Raw genomic sequence first — 19,842 nt, forward strand, 5'->3', positions numbered from 1 at the left:
GCAGCACTCAGTGGAAAAGACAGGAGAGAGGGAGTAGCTGAATTGGTCTTGCAGAGACCAGCAGTGGAACAGGCTGAATGGTCTCCCCTTGAACTACAACTATTTTATGATATTTCTCATTTTACTTCCCTTTAAGAACTGCAGATCACAGGACCATTTTCACAAATGAGTGTTATTTGTGAAGTTCAATGTTTGCTGATTAGGAACCATGGGAATGCAATTTCCCTACTTGTTGATCCCAGATTCAGTCCTAACCTTTGCTCCCATTAAATTTTCTTACATCAACACCCTTCTCATTCTTTGGCAGGCACCTATTTCAAAAGGAAACCACTGGCTAAGGAAATCCAACACTAGATCAGTTATTCCAGCTCAGTCTCCAACAAACTACAGCAGATACTATTGACAACAGAAGTGTTCGGGTACAGAGCAGTTCAAGTCATCATGCTTCTGTACCTGAGACTTTAAGTGTATGTCTAGATATAAAATTCCAGCCACTCAGCAACTCAAGACCACGAGAGAAATTCCATCAGCAATGCCTTCACCATCTCTTCCAGATTGTGAGAGGACCCTCAAACAAACCAGAATGGCACTGTTGAAGCCAGCTCTACAATCTGAAAGGAATAACTTCAATGAATGGACACTATGTCTGGGTAGCAGAAAACTCTCTCTCCTGCCAGGTCCTATTGACAGTCCTCAACTCTCAAATGGTCAACATTCCAAGAAAGGACAAAGTCATACTGAAGCTCTCCTTGAAGCACATAGCATGGACATTGATGATGGATAGAACTTTTCTACCAATCATTTACAATGGTGACAACTTGCCCATTATGCTGGATCACGCTTTGAGTCACAACATGACGCAGAGCAACAGCAGAGAAGGAAAGAAAGGGATGATGATCCTGGACCCCAGATTTTTTTAAAAATTCCTTCATGGGATGTGGATGTTACTGGCCAGGCCAGCATTTATTACCCAACTCTAACTTTTGCTGGGTCAAAATCCTGGAATTCTCTCCCTAATGGCATTGCGGGTCAACCTACAGCAAGTGGATTGCAGTAGTTCAAGAAGGCAGCTCACTATCACCTTGAAGGGCAACCAGGGACAGGCAATAAAATGCTAGCCAGCCAGCAACGCCCACATCCCAGAAGTGAATTTTTAAAAAATCCACAATCTCAAGCAATGTCCTGCACTAAGCACCTAAAGATTTGTGGGTCAAGAATCTCAGGCACATGAAGATCATTGGGAGCAGCTCAACACCCCAAATAGAAATCATATTCAAATCAAAGGACAGCCAATGAAGACCATCAAAACATTAGAAGTACAAGTGAGTTTTGCTCTTTTGAATTTTTCCTTGTATAAAGCCACTATCACAACTGATCAACACAGGAACACGTTCACCACATCACTACCAGCTAGTATTTTATATCCGGACACACAAGTGGTATTACTATAAATAAAGTAGTTCAAGTGCAAGAGTTTTAAAATTGCTGAACTTCGAGTTACTCCTGATGTTAATTACCCCCACGACTACTCCCAGGTTGAGCTGTAGACAATGTTAGCAGGCTACTTTAAAAAATAAGATATTGATTTAAAAAGGTAGCTCCCTGTTCCTCCGCTCTATACTTCTGGGCAAGTAACTAGTAAAATGCATTATCTATGTAGTATTAATTTGGATGAAGATGAGGAATAGGAATATACAGAAAATAAGTCACTGGTAAGGGTTGTCTATAGACTTCCCAACAGTAACCAGAATGTAGGATGAAGTTTACAAAAAGAAAGATTGAGTGCTTGTGACAAAGGAATAGGAACAAGCACAGGTAATTTCAATCTACATACAAACTGGAAAAATCAGATTGGTATGGTAGCTTGAATGAGGATATCATAGAAATGTTTTTGAGAGAGTTTCGTACAGATGCACATCTGGAAACCAACCAGAAAACAAGTAATATTGTATTCAGCATTGTGTTATGTGACAGGATTAATAAATAACTTCAAAAATCAGGCAGGTACCTCTAAGTAGCAGTGATCATGCTATGACTAATTTTACATCCAGTCTGAAAAGGAGAAAAATATTTCTGTAACTAGTAACTTAAATGTAAGTAAGGGTAACTAAGTGGGCATGAAAGCTGAGCTGGTCAAAGTGAACTAGGATATCAGCCTAGGGAATAGATCAATACAGATGCAATAGTGGATATTTAGAGGGAATTTACTTAGAGAAATGTAATTATTCCATATCTATGGCAGGCATAGAACTATACCTATGATAATGAAAAATTACAAGGACAGGATTCACCATCTGTTGTAACCAAAAAGTTAAGGAAAGCATCAAACTTAGAAAAATCGTAATTGCCCAAAGATGAATGGCAGGTCACATGTTTGGACAAGAATGGCAAAGAATAACTACAACATTAATCAGGAAGCCAGCCAGAAACAAAAAACTGGACAGCAAGAATTTCTATTGTAATTTAGGAAAAACAAAAAGACTAAGTAAAGTGTGTGTAAAATTACAGTCACCAGGGAAATGGAACTGAGAAAACTGATCGAGTTGCAGTCTGGTAAGTCTGGTTCTTGATAGGTTTCATCCTTGGGTCTTACAAGAGGTTGCTAATGAGGTTGGCGATGCCTTGGTGTTAATTTTCCAAAGTTATGCTCCTAAATTATAAATTTAAGTTTCTACGGGCAGCACAGTGGCTCAGTGGTTAGCACTGCTGCCTCACAGCGCCAGGAACTCGAGTTCGATTCCACCCTCGACTGTCTATGTAGAGTTTTCACATTCTCCCCATGTCTGCGTGAGTTTCCTCCGGGTGCTCCGGGAGCCGGTTTCCTCCCACCATCCAAAGATATGTAAGCTAGGTGGATTGGTTATGCTAAATTGCCCGTAGTGTTCAGGGATGTGTAGATTAGGTGGGTTATAGGGGGCTGGGTCTGGGTGGGATGCTCTGAGAGTCGGTGTGGACTTGTTGGGCCAAAGGGCCTGTTTCCACACTGTAGAGATTCTATGATCTATGATCATACTTAATGAGTCTTTCCAGTTTCTCTTTCTTGAACTGTTAGGACAATTTTATAATTCCTCTCTGATGGCTTACACTTGTCACAAATCTCATAGTCTAACCTCAGAGGAACTTAAAGATTTCTATCTAAAACTCTCCTGGCTTGGAAATTCATAAACAAGAAAACAAAAATCACTACTACTGCAGTGACTGTATTGAACTTTGTTTGGAGAGAAAGTAAACTTGCTTATGAACTAAACTATAGCAATCGGATGAGGGCCAGGTGGATATCATCGAGTACGAGGTCCTGAATTAGGGCTGTTAACCTGGGCCAATCAGGCAGCCCTGGCTGACAGATAGAAACAGGAGATTCAAACAAGGGACTGGTTCTGACCGAGCTCGTCAGAGTCCATGTACTGTGCATAAGTAAATAAAGAGTACCTTGGTGACAGGATACTGGTCTCCTTGGAGTTATTTATCAACTCTTGATTTTTCTCAACTGAACCCTCAGTTCTCTACTCTGAATTCAAAACAAAACTGATGGCTTAGTGTGGTTACACTGCCTGTAATAAACAGAAGTTTACATATCTTATACCATTAACACGCCAGAGGTTCTCCAAAGCCCTTGCTTTCAGTTTCATGTCTTCTTAAAACTGGTATGTTTAGGTCATTGTTCCAGAATTACTTATTGATCTTACTGGGAAAAAAAAACTCCTTCACAGCACTGAGCCACATCCACATACCTCACTTTTTAAAAGAATCCAAATTCCAAAGTATGCATCTTCCATCATATAGGTTTCAGTTACATATGCCATTGGTGAGACCACATCTTGAATACAGTGCACAGTTTGGTCTCCTTATTAAAAGGAAAGATGTAAATATGTAGGATTGATAAATTTAACTGGATTTATTTCAATGCAAGAGGCCTAACAGGTAAGGCAGATGAACTCAGGATGGTTGGGAATGTGAGACTGGGATATCATAGCTGTTACAGAGATATGACTCAGGGATGGACAGGACTGGCAGTTTCATGTTCCAAGGTATAGATGCTATAGGAAGGATAGAAAGGGGAGCGAGGGAGTAAGGGGAGTGGCGTTTTTGATTAGGGATGGCTTTGTATTTAGGGAGGACATTCGACCAAATACATCCAGACAAGTTATTTGGGTGGAATTGAGAAATAAGAAAGGGATGATCACCTTATTCGGATTGTACTAGAGACCCCCAATAGTCAGCGGGAAATTGAGATGCAAATTTGAAAGGAGATCTTAAATATCTGTAAGAATATTAGGATTCTAATGGTAAGGAATTTTAACTTTCCAAACATAGACTGGGACTGCTGTAGTGTTAAGGGATCAGATGGAGGGGAATTTGTTAAGAGTGTACAAGAAAATTTTCTTATTCAGTATGTGGATGTACCTACGAGAGAAGAAGCAAAACTTGAGCTACCCTTGGGAAAGAAGGCAGGGCAAGTGACTGAGGTGTCAGTGGGGGAGCACTTTGGGGGCACATGATCATAATTCTATTAGTTTTAAAATAGTTATGGAAAAGGATATATCTGATCTTAAATGTAGAGTTCTAAACTGACATTTGGCAAGAACTTTCAAAAGTTGATTGAAGGTAGATATTCGCAGGTAAAGGGATGGCTAGAACGTGGGAAGCCTTCAAAAATGAGATAATGGGAGGCCAGGAACAGTGTGTTCCCGTTAGGGTGAAGGGCAAGGCTGGTAGATGTAGGGAATGCTGGACGACTAGAGAAATTGAGGTTCTGGTCAAGAAAAAGAAGGAAACATATGTCAGGTATAGACGGCAGGAATCAAGTGAATCCCTAGAGGAGTATAAGGGTAGCAGGAGTATGCTTAAGAGGGAAATCAGGAAGGCAAAAAAGGGACATGGTATAGCTTTGGCAAATAGGGTTAAGGAGAATCAAAGGGTTTCTACAAATACATTAAGGACAAAAGATTGACTAGGGAAAGATCTGCAAGGCTGCCTATGCGTGGAAGCTCAGGAGATGAGTGAGATACTAAGCGGGTATTTTGCATCAGTGTTTACAGTGGAAAAGGACATGGAAGCTAGAGAACTTGGGAAAATAAATAGTAATATCTTGAAAAGTGTCCATATTAGAAAGGGTGGATAAAATCCCCAGGACTGGATCAGGTGTACCCTAAAACTTTGTGGGAAGCTAGGCAAGTGATTGGTGGGGCCCTTGCTGAGATATTTGTATCGTTGTTAGCCATGGGTGAGGTGCCAGAAGACTGGAGATTGGCTAATGTAGTGCCATTATTTAAGAAAGGTGGTAAAGAAAAGCCAGGGACTACAGACCAGTGAGCTTGACATCCGTGGTGGGCAGGTTGCTGGAGGGGATTCTGATACAAATTTACATGTATTTGGAAAGGCATGGACTGATTGGGGATAGTCAACAATGGTTTTGTACATGGGAAATTGTGTCTCACTAACTTTATTGCATTTCTTGAAATGGTCACAAAGAGGATTGATGAAGGCAGAGCGGTGGACATGATCTATATGGACTTTAGTATGGTGTTCAACAAGGTTCATGGTAGACTGGTTAACAAGGTTAGATCACATGGAATACAGGGAGAACTAGCCGTTCAGATACAAAATTGGCTTGAAGGTAGGAGACAGAAGCTGGTGGTGGAAAGTTGCTTTTCAGACTGGAGGTCTGTGACCAACAGTGTGCCGCAATTGGTGCTGGGTCCCCTGCTTTTTGTCACTTATATAAGTGATTTGAATGTGAATACAGGAGGTATGATTAGTAACTCTGCAGATGACAACAAAATTGGTGGTATAGTGGGCAGTGAAGGAGATTACCTCAGAGTACAACTGGACCTTGATTAGTTAGCCGATGGGCCAAGGAATGGCAGATGGAGCTTAATTGAGATAAATGTGAGGTACTATATTTTGGTAGGGCAAATCAGGGCAGGACTTATACATGTAATGGTAGAGCCCTGGGGAGTGTTAGTGAACAAAGGGACCTTGGAGGGAAGGTTCATAGCTCCTTGAAAGTGGAGTCACAGGTCGACAGGGTAGTGAAGGAGGTATTTGGTATACTTGCCTTCATTGGTTAGTGCATGGACTACAGGAGTTGGGAGGTCATGTTGCAGCTATACAGGACATTTGTTAGGCCACTTTTCAAATACTGCATTCAATTTTGGCATCACTGCTGTATGAAAGATGTTGTTAAACACGAAAGAGTTAAGAAAAAATTTACAAGGATTTTTTTTCTTTATTCATTCGCAGGATGAGGGCATCGCTGGCTAGGCAGCATTGCCCATCCTCAATGCCCAGAGGGCAGTTCAGAGTCAACCACACTGCTGATGGTCTGGAGTCACATGTAGGCCAGGCCAGGTAAGGATAGCAGTTTCCTTCCCAAAGGACATCTGTGAACCAGATGGGTTTTTCTGACAATCAGCTATGGATTCACAGTCATCATTAGATTCTTAATTCCAGATATTTTATTGAATTCAAATTCCACCATCTGCCGGATTCGAACTGGGTCCCCAGAATGTTATCTGGGTCTCTGGATTAACAATCCAGCGATAATACCACTAGGCCATCGCCTCCTCAATTTTGCCGAGATTGGAGTGTTTGAGCTATAGGGACAGGCTGAATAGGCTTGGCTGAGGAGGCTGAGAGGTGATGTTGCAGAAGTTTATAAAATCATGAAGGACATGGATAGGGTGAATAGCTAAGGTCTTTTTCCCAGGGGTCCAAAACTAGAGGTCAGGTTTAAGGTGAGAGGGGATAGATTTAGAAAGCGACCTAAGGGACAACTTTCTTATGCAGAGGGTGACACATGTTTGGAATGAACTGCCAGAGGAAATGGTGGAGGCTGGTACAATTACAAGATTTAAAAGGTATCTAGATGGGTATATGAGTAGGAAGGTTTAAGGATATGGGCCAAATGCTGGCAAATGGGACTAGACTAATTTAGGATATCTAGTCGGCATGGATGAGTTAGACTGAAGGGTCTGTTTCTGTGCTGTACATCTGTGATTCTATGTGAAAGTAGTTCAGATAATGTGTACTAGACTGACATCTAGAATGAATGGGTTGACTTATGAAGAAAGATCATACAGACTGAGCATGTTTTGATTGGAGTTCAGAAGAGTGAGGGGTGACTTGACTGAAGAATATAAAATCCTGGATAGTCTGGCACAAAGGTGGAGGTATCAAGGATGTTTCAGCCTTTGGCTAAGTCTAGAACATGGAAGCACTGTTTTGAAGTTAAGGGTTACCCTTTTGGACAGAAATTAGGAGATTTTTTTTTCAATGGGTTACGTAACTTTGGAACTTTCTGGAGGTCGGGCCATTGAATATTTATAAAGGTGAAGGCAAATTGGTTCCCCCGCTTAAAAAGAATCTAAGATTATCAGGGGTAGACAGGAAACATAACAGATAGCCACGATCATATTAAATAAGAGAAATTTTGAACGGCCTAATTTGTATGTTCATACGTTCCTAAGTTTTTCAAATTCCTGCTCAAAGCAGTGTATGAAATAGGGGCAGATCTATTCTCCCAAATCAATTTCCCTTGGTTCCATTTGCGTAAGCAGTTCATTTGTCATCTTGCTCAGATGAGATGAGTAATTTTAGTGTTTGACAGTTTTATGGTGTGGTAGATGTTCCTAACTTACAGGCCATAACTAGTTAAATTTGAGCTGTTCTACACACTGCAAATTTCTAAATGTCCAATATTAATTAAAATATTTATTTGTAACACCTAACTTTAGTCTGGAAGCATTCACCCGATAGTATAAAACATTTTAAAATAATTTCTGAATGCACATCATTGTGTTAGTCAAAACAGAGTCTTTGGAATTACTGGGATATCAAGCCTCCAGCTGAATCAAAGACATACTAAATTAAACACATCTCAAGTTAATTAGCACAAAGGGCACAACAGTTATTTATGGGAGCTGTCAGCTCACAAAAGCATTTCAATCTACTAAGTGCCAGGTTTAACGTGGCCCACGGGCATTGGAGGGTTTCTGGAGGACAGTTTCCATGTCTGCAGGATTAAATAAACTTTCCCCACTATTTGAATTTTTCCAGAGGTTACCAGGGACTTCCTCAATGGGCACTACAGTCCATGGATGCCATCTCCACAGAAACATCCTCCCCAACCTGATGGGGCCTGCCTCACTTGCCCCCGTGACCCTAAACTAACTTACCAGCTCAGGATGGTGTCCATGATGCTGCTCTACACTAAGTGCAGACCCAGCCTTCTTGGCGCTGCTGAAGCCAAAGAACTGCCAACCTTGTGATTAGTTGACAGCTCTTTAGGGCAGGATGTTTCCCTTCAAAGAACAAGAACTACAACATCAGACAGTTAATTGCCTAATGGCCACAGAAATTAGGTCAAACCTCTCAAAAAAAACCCCCGAGGCACGGTTGCTTCTTTTCTTGCCCGTCACTGGAGCTAGCACCTGCATTAAACTGTATGCGTGAACTTTCAACAATGGAGTCTATAGATAGAACCATACAAGAAATTGGCTCGCCGAGCTGGTTTGTTGTTCCACAGACGTTTCATTACCACGCTGGGTAACATCCTCAGTGCAGACTCTGATGAAGCATCAGTGTGTTTTCCCGCCTGGTTTTTAAACTCTGGAGTCCGTTGAGCTGGATTGCCACACTTCCGGTTTTCCTTCGTAGTGGAGTGTATATGGGGTCGAGTTCTGTGTGTTTATTAATGGCTTTCTTTGTGGAGTGCCAGGCTTCTAGGAATTCTCGTGCCAGTCTCCGCTTAGCTTGTCCCAGGATTTTGGTGTTGTCCCAGTTGAATTGGTAGTTCCAGTGAGGGTGTTGTTTATAAGTTTGTGTGTCTCCTCTCGTTTGGTCCATTTAATGATGACAAAGGTATCGTCCACGTAGCGTATCCATAGTTTTGGTTGGATTAGCAGAAGGGCCGTCCTTTCTAGTCTTTGCATCACTGCCTCTGCTATGAATCCGGAGATAGGTGATCCCATGAGTGTCCCGTTGATTTGTTCGTATGTTTGGCTGTTGAAAGTAAAGGGGGTGGTGAAGCATAGGTCCAGTAGTTTGAGCATGTTGTGTGTGGAGATGGTTTCACTGGGGTCTTGCTCTTGTTTCCCTTGCTAGTGGTATGTCTATTGACGTAAATAGGGCAGTGACATCAAACGATATCATGGTCTCCTTGTCTATCCTTATGTCTTTGATGGAGTTGAGGGATTCTTGGGCTGAGTGGATTGAGTGGCGTGACTTGTTGACTAGGTGCCCGAGTGTCCTTTGTAGTTCATTGGCTAATCTGTGTGATGGAGTGCCTGGTAGGGAGACTATGGGTCTAAGGGCGAGCCAACCAATCTCAACACCCACAACCCGAGCTACAAATCTACTCCAAAACCGTTCAAGAAAGTTATCTGCTGGGAATTATGGGGAGACTATGTCCTTGATTATATGTGAAAGTTCATTTGCTTAGGGTAGCTATTTTTTGCCTTCTGCATTGGAGATTCCAACCTTGTTTTAATTATTTGTTGAATATTTTCTCCTCCTCTGCTTGAAGCACCAAATTATAGGGGAACTGATTTGTGTTTTACAAGATCAAAAGAGGGGATCACAACAAATCTGATCCCATCCTCACCCAACTTTCATTTATGCAGACTTTCCAGCAAGATTATTGGATGATGATCAGAATGCAAACATTATCTGAAAACATAACCAGTCTCTCCATGTAGTTTTACCTTCTAACCACATGCTCAACAAAATCAGCAGTGACAACGTAGGCACCTATCAGTAAGTCATACTCTAAAACCATAAGAAATACGAAGAGGCATAGGCTGTCCATCCCCTCGTGCCTGGTCCGCCATTCAAGAGGCCCATGGCTGATCCATCATTCCTATTATTCACTTTCCAGCATGTCCCCATAACCCTTCATTCCCCTACTGATCAAAAAAGTTAGCATCAAATATACAAAAAGACTTTGCCCCCACAGCTCTCCACGGCAAGGAGTTCCAAAGACTCTCAACCTTCAGAGAAGAAATTTCTCCTCATCTCAGTCTTAAATTGGGACCCCTTTATTCTGAGTCTATGCCGCTGGTCCTAGACTCTCTGATAAGGGGAAACATCTGCTCAGAATTCACCCTGTCAAGCCCTTTAAGAATTCTGTGTTTCAGTAACATCACCTCTCATCCTTCTAAACTCCAGAGACTGGAGTCCCAACCTGTTTAGTCTTTGCTAATAAAACAATCCCTCCATACCAGGCATCATCCTCGTGAACCTCCTCTGAACGGTCTCCAATGAAATGGTATCTTTCCTTAAACTAGGGGCCCAAAACTGCTCATAGTACTCCAGATACGGTCTCACCAGCAGCTTGTACCAGTTGCAGTAAGACTTCCCTACTCTTGTACCCCAATCCCCTTGAAAGGCCATCCTGGCTAACTGTTACACCTTTCTGTGTTGTGTGTACAGGCCCCCCCTGCTCTCCTAGTACCTTCTACTGCTTCAACTACTCCATCTTGTTCATCTTCCTTACATCATCTGAAAAATTATCATCTACTGCCCCACCAGCCCCAATCAAGTTTCCTCCAAAAATATCCATTCATTTCTCAGCTTCGTTTCAGTGATTCATTTTAGAAGGTCGAATTTGAATGCAGAATACAGGGTTAGTGGCAGGATTCACGGCAGTGTGGAGGAACAGAGGGATCTTGGGGTCCACATCCATCGATGCCTCAAAGCTGCTACCCAAGTTGATAGGGCTGTAAAGAAGGCGTATGGTGTGTTGGCTTTCATTGGCAGGGGAATTGAGTTTAAGAGCCGTGAGGTTATGCTGCAGCTCTATAAAACTCTGGTTAGACCACACTTGGAATATTGTGTTCAGTTCTGGTCACCTCATTATAGGAAAGATGTGGAAGCTTTAGAGAGGGCGCAGAGAAGATTTACGAGGATGCTGCCTGGACTGGAGGGCAGGTCTTATGAGGAAAGGTTGAGGGAGCTAGGGCTTTTTTCACTGGAGTGAAGGAGGATGAGAGGGGACTTGATAGAGGTTTATAAGATGACGAGAGGCACAGATAGAGTGGATAGCCAGAGACTTTTTCCCAGGGCGGGAATGACTATTACGAGGGGGGCATAATTTTAAGGTCATTGGAGGAAGGTATAGGGGAGATGTCAGAGGTAGGTTCTTCACACAGGGTGGTGAGCGTGTGGAATGCGCTGCCAGCAGTGTTAGTTGAGTCAGATAATTTAGAAACTTTAAAGCGACTCTTGGATAGGCACACGAAGGATAGTAAAATGTAGGGTATGCAGGGTAGATTGATCTTAGTAGGATAATAGGTCGGCACAACATCGTGGGCCGAAGAGCCTGTACTGTGCTGTACTATTCTATGTTCTATGTTCACACAGAGTGATTCTACAGCCTTGCTGACTTCATTGCCATTTCAGCACTCCTTATCTTTTCTCCTTACATTTGTATTCTCTACTGCACTCTTGGCTACTGTAACAAAGTTTGTGTATCCCTTTCATTCCTTTTACCGCTTAGTTTTCAATCCCATGCTCTGGCACTCCATTCTTAAACCCCTCGGTTTTCTGTCAGGCTCCCTATGTGAACTTTGCCTTCTAATATCTTCTTTGGCTTAATATTGACTTCTTTGCTTATGCCTCTGTCACACATTTTGGGACTTGTTTTATTAACATTAACAAATTGTTGTGTCTTCTTTCAATCTTACTTGTTTTGACCCAGAGAGTCAAGATCAAGTGTAGATTCAGCTGGCGACAACCAGCTCAGCACAGACCTGGAATCATAAGTTCCTTCATATCAGTTACATGTGTAAATAGTTAAAAACATGAGTAGACTCTCAATGCCATTGTACTGTGAACATTTTAAATTTGGATTCATTGCTGCTACGTGCCAGAGTTTGGGCAAAAAGGACAATGATTTCTGTTTATATAGCAACTTATCATATGTTCTGACCACAAAGAAGTGTTTTACACATAATGAAGAATGGTGACTGGTAAGTGGGAAATGCTGCTGTCATTTTGAATGCAATATCTTGTAAATTAAGTGAATGTCTATTTATGTTTCTCATACTGTTAGAAGAAAAATGCTGACCAGAACAATGAGTTAATTCTCCTTTTGATACAACTACAGGTTAAGCGCATATCAATGAAATTAGGAGCACTGCCTGTAAAGTTTTAATAAGTTTCCTGGATACTGAGGGAAATACTTTTACATCGAGTTTATTGGAGGCAGAGCTGCTCGAACTTTTGCACAAGATACTGGATGCAGTTTGAAGCAAAGCAGTTTTTCATGTTTAGCAAATCAGTTATAAATATCAGAACTAATCTGCCATGATAAGAATGCAATTTTAGCACAGAAGCTTTACAGAAATCTATTAGTTTTATTAAAATTTGTACATCTTCACAACACATGAAGTTTTGCATTATAAATTTTTCATATTTTAATTATTCATGGGATGTAGGTGTCAGCAGCTAGGCCATAGCTTATTGCCAATTCATAACTAATCTTAAGAAGGCAGTGGTAAGATGTGTTCTTGAATGAGTGCCGTCCATATGGTGTAGGTACATGCACAGTGTAACTGGGAAGAGAGTTCTCGGGCAGTGACAGTGAAATAATGGTGGTACAGTACCAAGTCAGGATGGTGCATGGCTGGGAGGAAAACTTGCAATCAGTAATATTCCCACGTATCTGCTGTGCTAGCTCTTCTAGGTGGTAGAGGCCATGGTTTTTGAAGGTACTGATTAGGGGCTCGACTAATTCTTCAGCATAAGTCTTTAGCAGTATAGTCAGAATGTTTTGATAGCCTGTGGTCTTTGCCGTATCTTGTGCTTTCAGCCATATCACATGGAGTGAATTAAATTGGCTGAAGATTGGAATCTGTGATGCGGGGAATTTCAGGAGGCTGAGATTGATCATCTGCTCGGCCCCTCAGGCTGAAAATGCGGGCAACTTCAATCTGGAATTTTACATTTGTGTGTTTGGTTCTCACATCATTGAGGATGGGGATAATTTTGGAGTCTCCTCCTCCTGGGAGTTTTTAAAATTATCCAGCAACGTTTACAATCGATTGTGGCAGGACTGTAGATCTGTTGCCTGTAGGATCGCTTAGCTCTATTGAAAGCTGCTTACACTGCTAGGCATGCATTACAGCTTTCCCAGGCTGACATCTCATTTTAATGTATACCTGGTGCTGTTCCTGGCATGCCCTCCTGCTCACTTCAGTGATACAAGGGTCAATTCTCTGGCTTGGTAGAAATGGTAGAGTGCAGTATATGCTGGGGTCATGAGATTACAGATTTTGGTTGAATAACGTTCAGCTGATGGCCCATAGCACTTCATTAAGGCCAGTGGGTATCCTTAATGTCAAGGTGTGACTTTGCAAACAAAGTGGATAACCTCACATTTATCTATATTACACTGCATTTGCCAAGTATTTGCTCCCTCAGCCAGTCTGTCCAAGTCACCCTGCAGCCTCTTAGCATTCTCCTCACAGCACACACTGCCACCCAGCTTAGTGCCATCTGCAAATTTGGAGATATTGCATTCAATTCCTTCATCCAAATCGTTAATGTATAAGTACTGACCATGTTGTACAAAAACAAAAATGTTGCACATTTAACTGAAACCAAGGGCTGAATTTAACACGGGTGAAAACGTATGTTTTAGTGCATGAATGGTCACAGTTTGTTATTTTTAAATAAGGAAATCCAATTTCGTTCCATGTTACATTTTCCATTTTTACATTTTTCGTTGGCCTTTTTACAGGTCAGGAATGCTCAGTGTCCAACATTAAATGACAGTTGAAAATCAGATTTCTTTCTGCACACTTTTATCTAGCAGTGCGGAGTTTAGGAAACACATTTCAAGTACACCAGGTTCGAGGTATATGAAGAAAATAGAAAGCCTGAGGAGGAGTCTGGAACATTCTTGAAGGTTAATACCTTAAAATGTTTTACAACTCCCATTAGTCAATAGTAGGTGCTGTACTATAAAATGTGTTTTAAATTCAGTGATTCATTATAGGGATCTGTGTTCTAAATTTGACCCCAACATTGACCACTCTTCTGTATTTATTCATAATCACTGCAGCATTTTTCAGTGCAAGAAGTGTCAGAATGCAGTGAAGATTATAGCAAAATGTCCTGTCAGTTCACTATGTCATTTTTCTCCACTGTAATTCAAATAGCTCTGACTGATGTGGTTTGACGCTTGAAAAATAATTTACCTGCTCCCTTACTGATTGATTGACACAGACAGACATGCACTCAGTTTTGAAAGTGAAACATGCACCTGCTATTCTTTCCTCCAGAGAATATTCTATTTGAACAGCTGTGGCTATTAACAATGCTTAGTTGAGTTTCAAGTGCCAATAAATTTTGTCATAGTAGGCACTCCATTCTTCAGGGAACGAATGGCAGCTTCAACAAGATCTTTTAACAGACCGTCCAATTGAGTGTTTTTTATTTGGTTGACATAAAGCTAACAGGATTATAAGAATCATTTTTTTTTTTCAGAATTAAATGTATTGGGGGCTTTTGTCAGAGATGAGAGGTTCAGTTTTTTCCTCTTTGAGAAAGGCATAGATGTTACACAGAACCTGAGAATTATTTAAAGCTCATATTGGATGATTATGGAAAATGCAAGAGGCCACAGGTGACCTGAGAGGTCATGGAGGATACATAGGCACACAGAGGTGAAATGGGATGATCTGATGCAAAGCTCCATATAGGTGGAATAAATGATTTGAAAGGTGGGGGACAAAAAGATGGTTTGGGTGATCTGGGGGGACGTACCGGTATGGACCGTGTATGGGGTAGCAGGAGGCGGAACAAGGCAAGTGCGGGGTGAAGATTAAGAGGTTCTCAAACACTGCTGGGAGTTAGAATTCTGTCTGTCTGTCTCGGAGAACTGAGATAGGCAATACCTCAAGCACTATGGCATAGCACATAAAGCGTACTGTTAGCTTGATGAGGCAATGTGGAAATTCAAAAATCATGTGTAGTCATATGTGAGTCAGTGGGCTATTTGTAAGCTGTAAGTGTTTGCAGGTAGACAGAAAGGCCTACTTTTGCTCCTACATCTTATCGCCAAGATGCAAAAAAAAAATCAGCTGTTTTATCCAAGTAGCAGCAAACCTACACTCCTCCAAAGCACGGATTTCCATTTTGTACAAATACGCTTGTGAAAATAATAATCATAATTAGCTGGAATTTAAAAATTCTACAGAATAGCTAGATAAATATGTTACCAGATAAAGATGATCAAATATTAGGGTAGCTTTATCCATTTGTCCTAAAATGATCAGCATTTCATTGTCAATAAATCCTTTATACTCTTTCAGATTGTAGTTCATCTGTTGTTCCAACTCATTTCGAATCTGTACACAGAAAAAAATTTTGGTAACGTATAAAATGCAATAAATATTTACTAAAACTTGTGTAAGTTTCCTTGGCTTTGTTTCTTCTCCTATCTTAATGGAACAAACTCTTCTTGGGATTTGACTCTTTAAGACAGTGTCAGCTCTCTGAAGACTGAGATAAAATAGAAATTGCTAGAAAAGATCAGCAGATCTGGCAGCATTTGTGGAGAAAAATCAGAGTTAACGTTTCGGGTCAAGTGACCTTTCCTCAGAACCCGTGAAGATTGAATTGGCTCATCAGCAGGAGACAGAAAGTGAAGGTGGAGGGTTGTTTTTCAGACTGGAAGCCTGTCACCGGCAGAGTTCCATGGAGATTGGTGCTGGGTCCACTTTTGTTTGTCATTTACATAAATGATTTGGATCAGAATATAGAAGACATGGTTAGCAAGTCTGCAGATGACACCAAAACTGGTGGTATGGACAATGAAGGTTATCTAAGATTACAAAGAGATCAATTGGGTCAGTGGGCTGAAGAATGGCAGATGGAGCATAATTTGAATAAATGACAGGTATTGCATTTTGATAATAACAAACAAGGTAGGACTTATATAATTAAACGTAGCACCTTGGACAATGTTGTTGAACAGATAATATTAAGCTGAAGAGGGTTCAGAAGAGATTTACCAGGATGTTGCTAGGACTGGAGGGTCTGAATTATAAGGAGGGGCATACTGGGACTTGTTTCACTGGAGCCTAGGAGGTTGAGGGGTGACCTTATAGAGGTTTATAAAATCCTGAGAGGTTTAGATAAGGTGAATGGCAAGTGTCTTTTCCCAAGGGTGAGGGATTCAAGACCAGGGGACATTTCTTAAGGTGAGAGGAGGAAGATTTAAAAAAAGGCATGAGGGGCAGTGTTTTTTGCCCAGAAAGTGCTTTGTGTGTGGAATTAACTACCAGAGGAAGAGGTGAATGCGGGTACAAGTTACAACATTTAAAAGACATTTGGTAAGTACATGAATAAGAGGGGTTTGGAAGGATATGGGCCAAGCACAGGAAGGTGGGACTAGTTTAGTTTCGGATTATGGTCGGCATGGACTGGTTGGACTGAAGGGTTCAATTCCATGCTGTACGACTCTATGACTAGTTTAAGTAGCAGATTTTTCTGCATGGATGTCAACCAAACTGTTGCACAATTGAAGCAGATGTGGTCTTTGCCAGATGTCCAAGTGTACTTCTCAGTCTGTTCTCTAGACCATTATTACACTGAAGAACTTGACTGATTTTGAACTGTGCCTTTGTTTAGCGTACTGAAGTAAAATGCATTTTTCAACTGTTGCTCTAGCCTAAATCAACTAACACCACACAATCCAGGAATTTGACCTGTATATTTATCTCTATGTTATACAGTGGACAATATCTGACTCTTGAATGAATTACATGCTGATTTTTAAGCCAGTAAAATATGCATTCACTGTTCAAGTTCTTAGATTACTGTTCATCTAAAGCCTGGAAGCTTACAGCACAGAAGATGCAGTCCATTGCAACTGCATCAGTTCTTTGCTGGGTCAATCTCAAACTGATCACTTGGCCCAGCTCTCTCCTTATAACTTGGATCTTTCTTCACTTCAAATGATTATGTACTTTTCCCTTGAAAGATCCAAGTATATCTGTCTCAATGACATTTGGGAAGCATGCCATGGTTGAACAAATCTACATTAAAACATCCCATAACCTCGGATACCATTCTCAGTTCCACTTTTAAATTTAATTTTCCAAGTCACTGACCTACTGCCCAGAGAAATTACTTTTTATATATTTCACCAGCAAACCTAACAATTTCAAAATCCACTGTTTAGTCACTTTTTAATGTTGTTCACTTCAGTGTATACACCAACAGCATGTCGGCGATCATAATTGTAACTTTTTATCCTTTGTATCTCCTTGGTAAACTTACAGTGTACATTTCCTCAGATTTCAACATCAATCAATGGATCTCCCAAGGCTGAGCACTATCATAACTTGGTGTAAGCAACGCCTTACAGAAATGTAATAACTTTTTGTTATTTCTAAAACCCCAAAAATGATTTTTGATTGCTTATTCTATCTGCATTTTCAAGCAAATCACCTGCCTGTTCTCTGCCAAGAAGGATAAGCAGGTATCCAATTCAAGTATCTTTTTGATTGGGATGCAGAGCTGAACAAAACAAATGAAAGCAGGACTATTTCCCTTTTTCCTTTTCGGACTAGATCCATATATTCCAGATATTCTCTGTCTTTCTTTGTTTAAAGCAAAAGAACAAAAGAGAAGTACAGCAGAGGAACGGGCCCTTTGGCTCTCCAAGCCTGTGCCGATCATCATGCTCTGACTAAACTAAAAAAAAAACCTTCTGCCCTTAATCGGCCCATATTGCTCTATTCCATCCCTATTCTTGTAACCACCCAGATGCCTTGTAAATGTCGCCAACATGCCTGCTTGCCCCACCTCCTCTGGCAGTGCATTTCAGGCTCTTACCACTCTCTGCATGAAAAACTTTCCTCACACATCTCCCTTAAAATTTTGCTCTCTCACCTTGAACCTGTGCTCTCTTGTAATTGAAACTTCAACCCTGGGAAAAAGCCTCTGATTATCCACCCTATCTATGCCTCATAATTTATTAGACCTCTGTCAGGTCTCCTCTTAGCCTCCATCTTTCCAGTGAAAACAATCCTAGTCTTTTTAGCCTTTCCTCCTAGCCAATAGCCTCGAGACTGGGTAACATCCTGGTGAACCTTCTTGGCACTCTCTCCAAAGCTTCCACATCCTTCTGGTAACGTGGCAACCAAAACTGCACACAACACTCCAAATGCGACCTAACAAGGGTTTGATATACCAACATGTTTTGCCAACTCTTGTACTCCATGCCCCGGCCAATGAAGGCAAGCATGCATATGCCTTCTTAGTCACTTTGGCAACCTGTGTTACCACTTTTAGAGAACTGTGGACCTGCACACCCAGATCCATCTGCTGTTAATGTTCCTAAGGGTTCTGCCATTAACAGTATAATTTACACCTAAATTTGATCCTCCAAAATGCATCACCTTGCATTTGTCAGGATTAAACTCCATCTGCCATTTCTGTGCCCACGTCGCCCATCTAGTTAACCTACAATTCTTCTATTATAGGTTGAAAAACAATACAAACATTGGAAGTCTTACTGAAAAGACAAATTTACTAGCAAAAGCAGGGCAATCATCCAAGTAGGTCAGATTCAAGTTAAATTTATGCTTTGCCATGAATTAATCTTTTTCTCTATTCAAATATAGACTAAGCATATTTTGACTGCTAAGAAAAAAAAAATCACAGCATCTGACTTTATTAACATTGATTAATGGAGGCCAGTATTAAGATGCAAGCACAAAATAATTGCTTCAAGGAGTAGCTAAATACAAATTGCTCTTCCTACTGTTATTGATGTAAATTAATGATTAAACTTCCATATTGCTCTCAAGTAACACTTCTACAACTTGAAACATGATATTTATCTGGCACAGTTGCAAACTTACATCTTTAGATGTCACATTTTCCAAATCTTTGCTCATCATTATGTATCTTAGTTTATTTTTTATTAATCGTTCAGTTAGTTCATTCTCTGTTGGTCTGCAAAAAAACACACACAAACATATTTTAAGGTAATTCATCTTACTTCATACCTAAATCCAAAAGTGCTAACCAAAAAAATGGTTAAAAAGAATGACATCAGAGTCATATAAAGCTGCATGGGTCAATCACACTCCAGTTTTGATTCCAGTTTGTGTCAAATTAGTATTTTTGAAATTTAGAAATGGGCTGCAACAATTAGTAGAGTACTGGAAATTCATATAGCACTCCTACTCCTAATTTTTATGCAAGAACTATGCTGAATATGAACAGGTTCTTATAAATCTGAAATTAGCTGTGATTCTCTTCACAGTTAAAATGCCTGACACTCAAAGTTAAGTATCTGATTTCTACACTGGAAGTGATTTGCAGAAGGAGGAAATTGGCAAGAAAAACAAAAAAGTATCCCTTGAAGCTATTTTTTTTTTTTTTTTTAAGGTGAGGGGAGGAGGGGTTACGAGGGATTTTGTAGGGAGTCAATATCACTTACTGAATAGTGTATTTTCTTACTCTTCCTTCTTTTACTTCAGATCTAGCACACTGATTGAGTGCAGGAAAGCTGAAATCAAGAGCACATCTTTTCTTGGGTCTGGCGCAAATGCAGAGACAAATAACTATGAGTGCCATTTTTATTCAGACACTAACTACCTTTGTGGTTTTACTAACTCATTTTATAATATTCAACATTTAAGTAGTATTCAATTAGCGAGAGAAGAGTTTCAACTCTACTGCAAGGCAAAGGAGAAAAAACACTCATGGTTCTACTCGTCATTCCTTTTTTAAACATGAAGCACTCAGAAAATCACTAACAGCCTGATGGTAATTTATATATTTCAAAATATAGGCTCATTAAGAAAAATGAATATACGA

General features: G+C 40.6%; 1 protein-coding gene across 1 annotated transcript in view; it reads right to left on the bottom strand.

The window, feature by feature from the left end:
* Positions 1 to 19,842, bottom strand: part of LOC109927902 (protein phosphatase Slingshot homolog 1-like) — a 102,996-nt gene that overhangs the window by 19,185 nt on the left and 63,969 nt on the right. Inside the window, exons 9-10 of the mRNA XM_020527927.2 lie at positions 18,879 to 18,972; positions 15,225 to 15,353 (exon numbers count right to left, since the gene is read on the bottom strand). Coding sequence (XP_020383516.1) covers positions 15,225 to 15,353; positions 18,879 to 18,972 — 223 coding nt within the window. The remainder of the gene's footprint in view (positions 1 to 15,224; positions 15,354 to 18,878; positions 18,973 to 19,842) is intronic.

The sequence above is a fragment of the Rhincodon typus genome, chromosome 24, assembly GCF_021869965.1.
Source record: "Rhincodon typus isolate 14 chromosome 24, sRhiTyp1.1, whole genome shotgun sequence".
In the NCBI taxonomy this organism is placed as follows: domain Eukaryota; kingdom Metazoa; phylum Chordata; class Chondrichthyes; order Orectolobiformes; family Rhincodontidae; genus Rhincodon; species Rhincodon typus.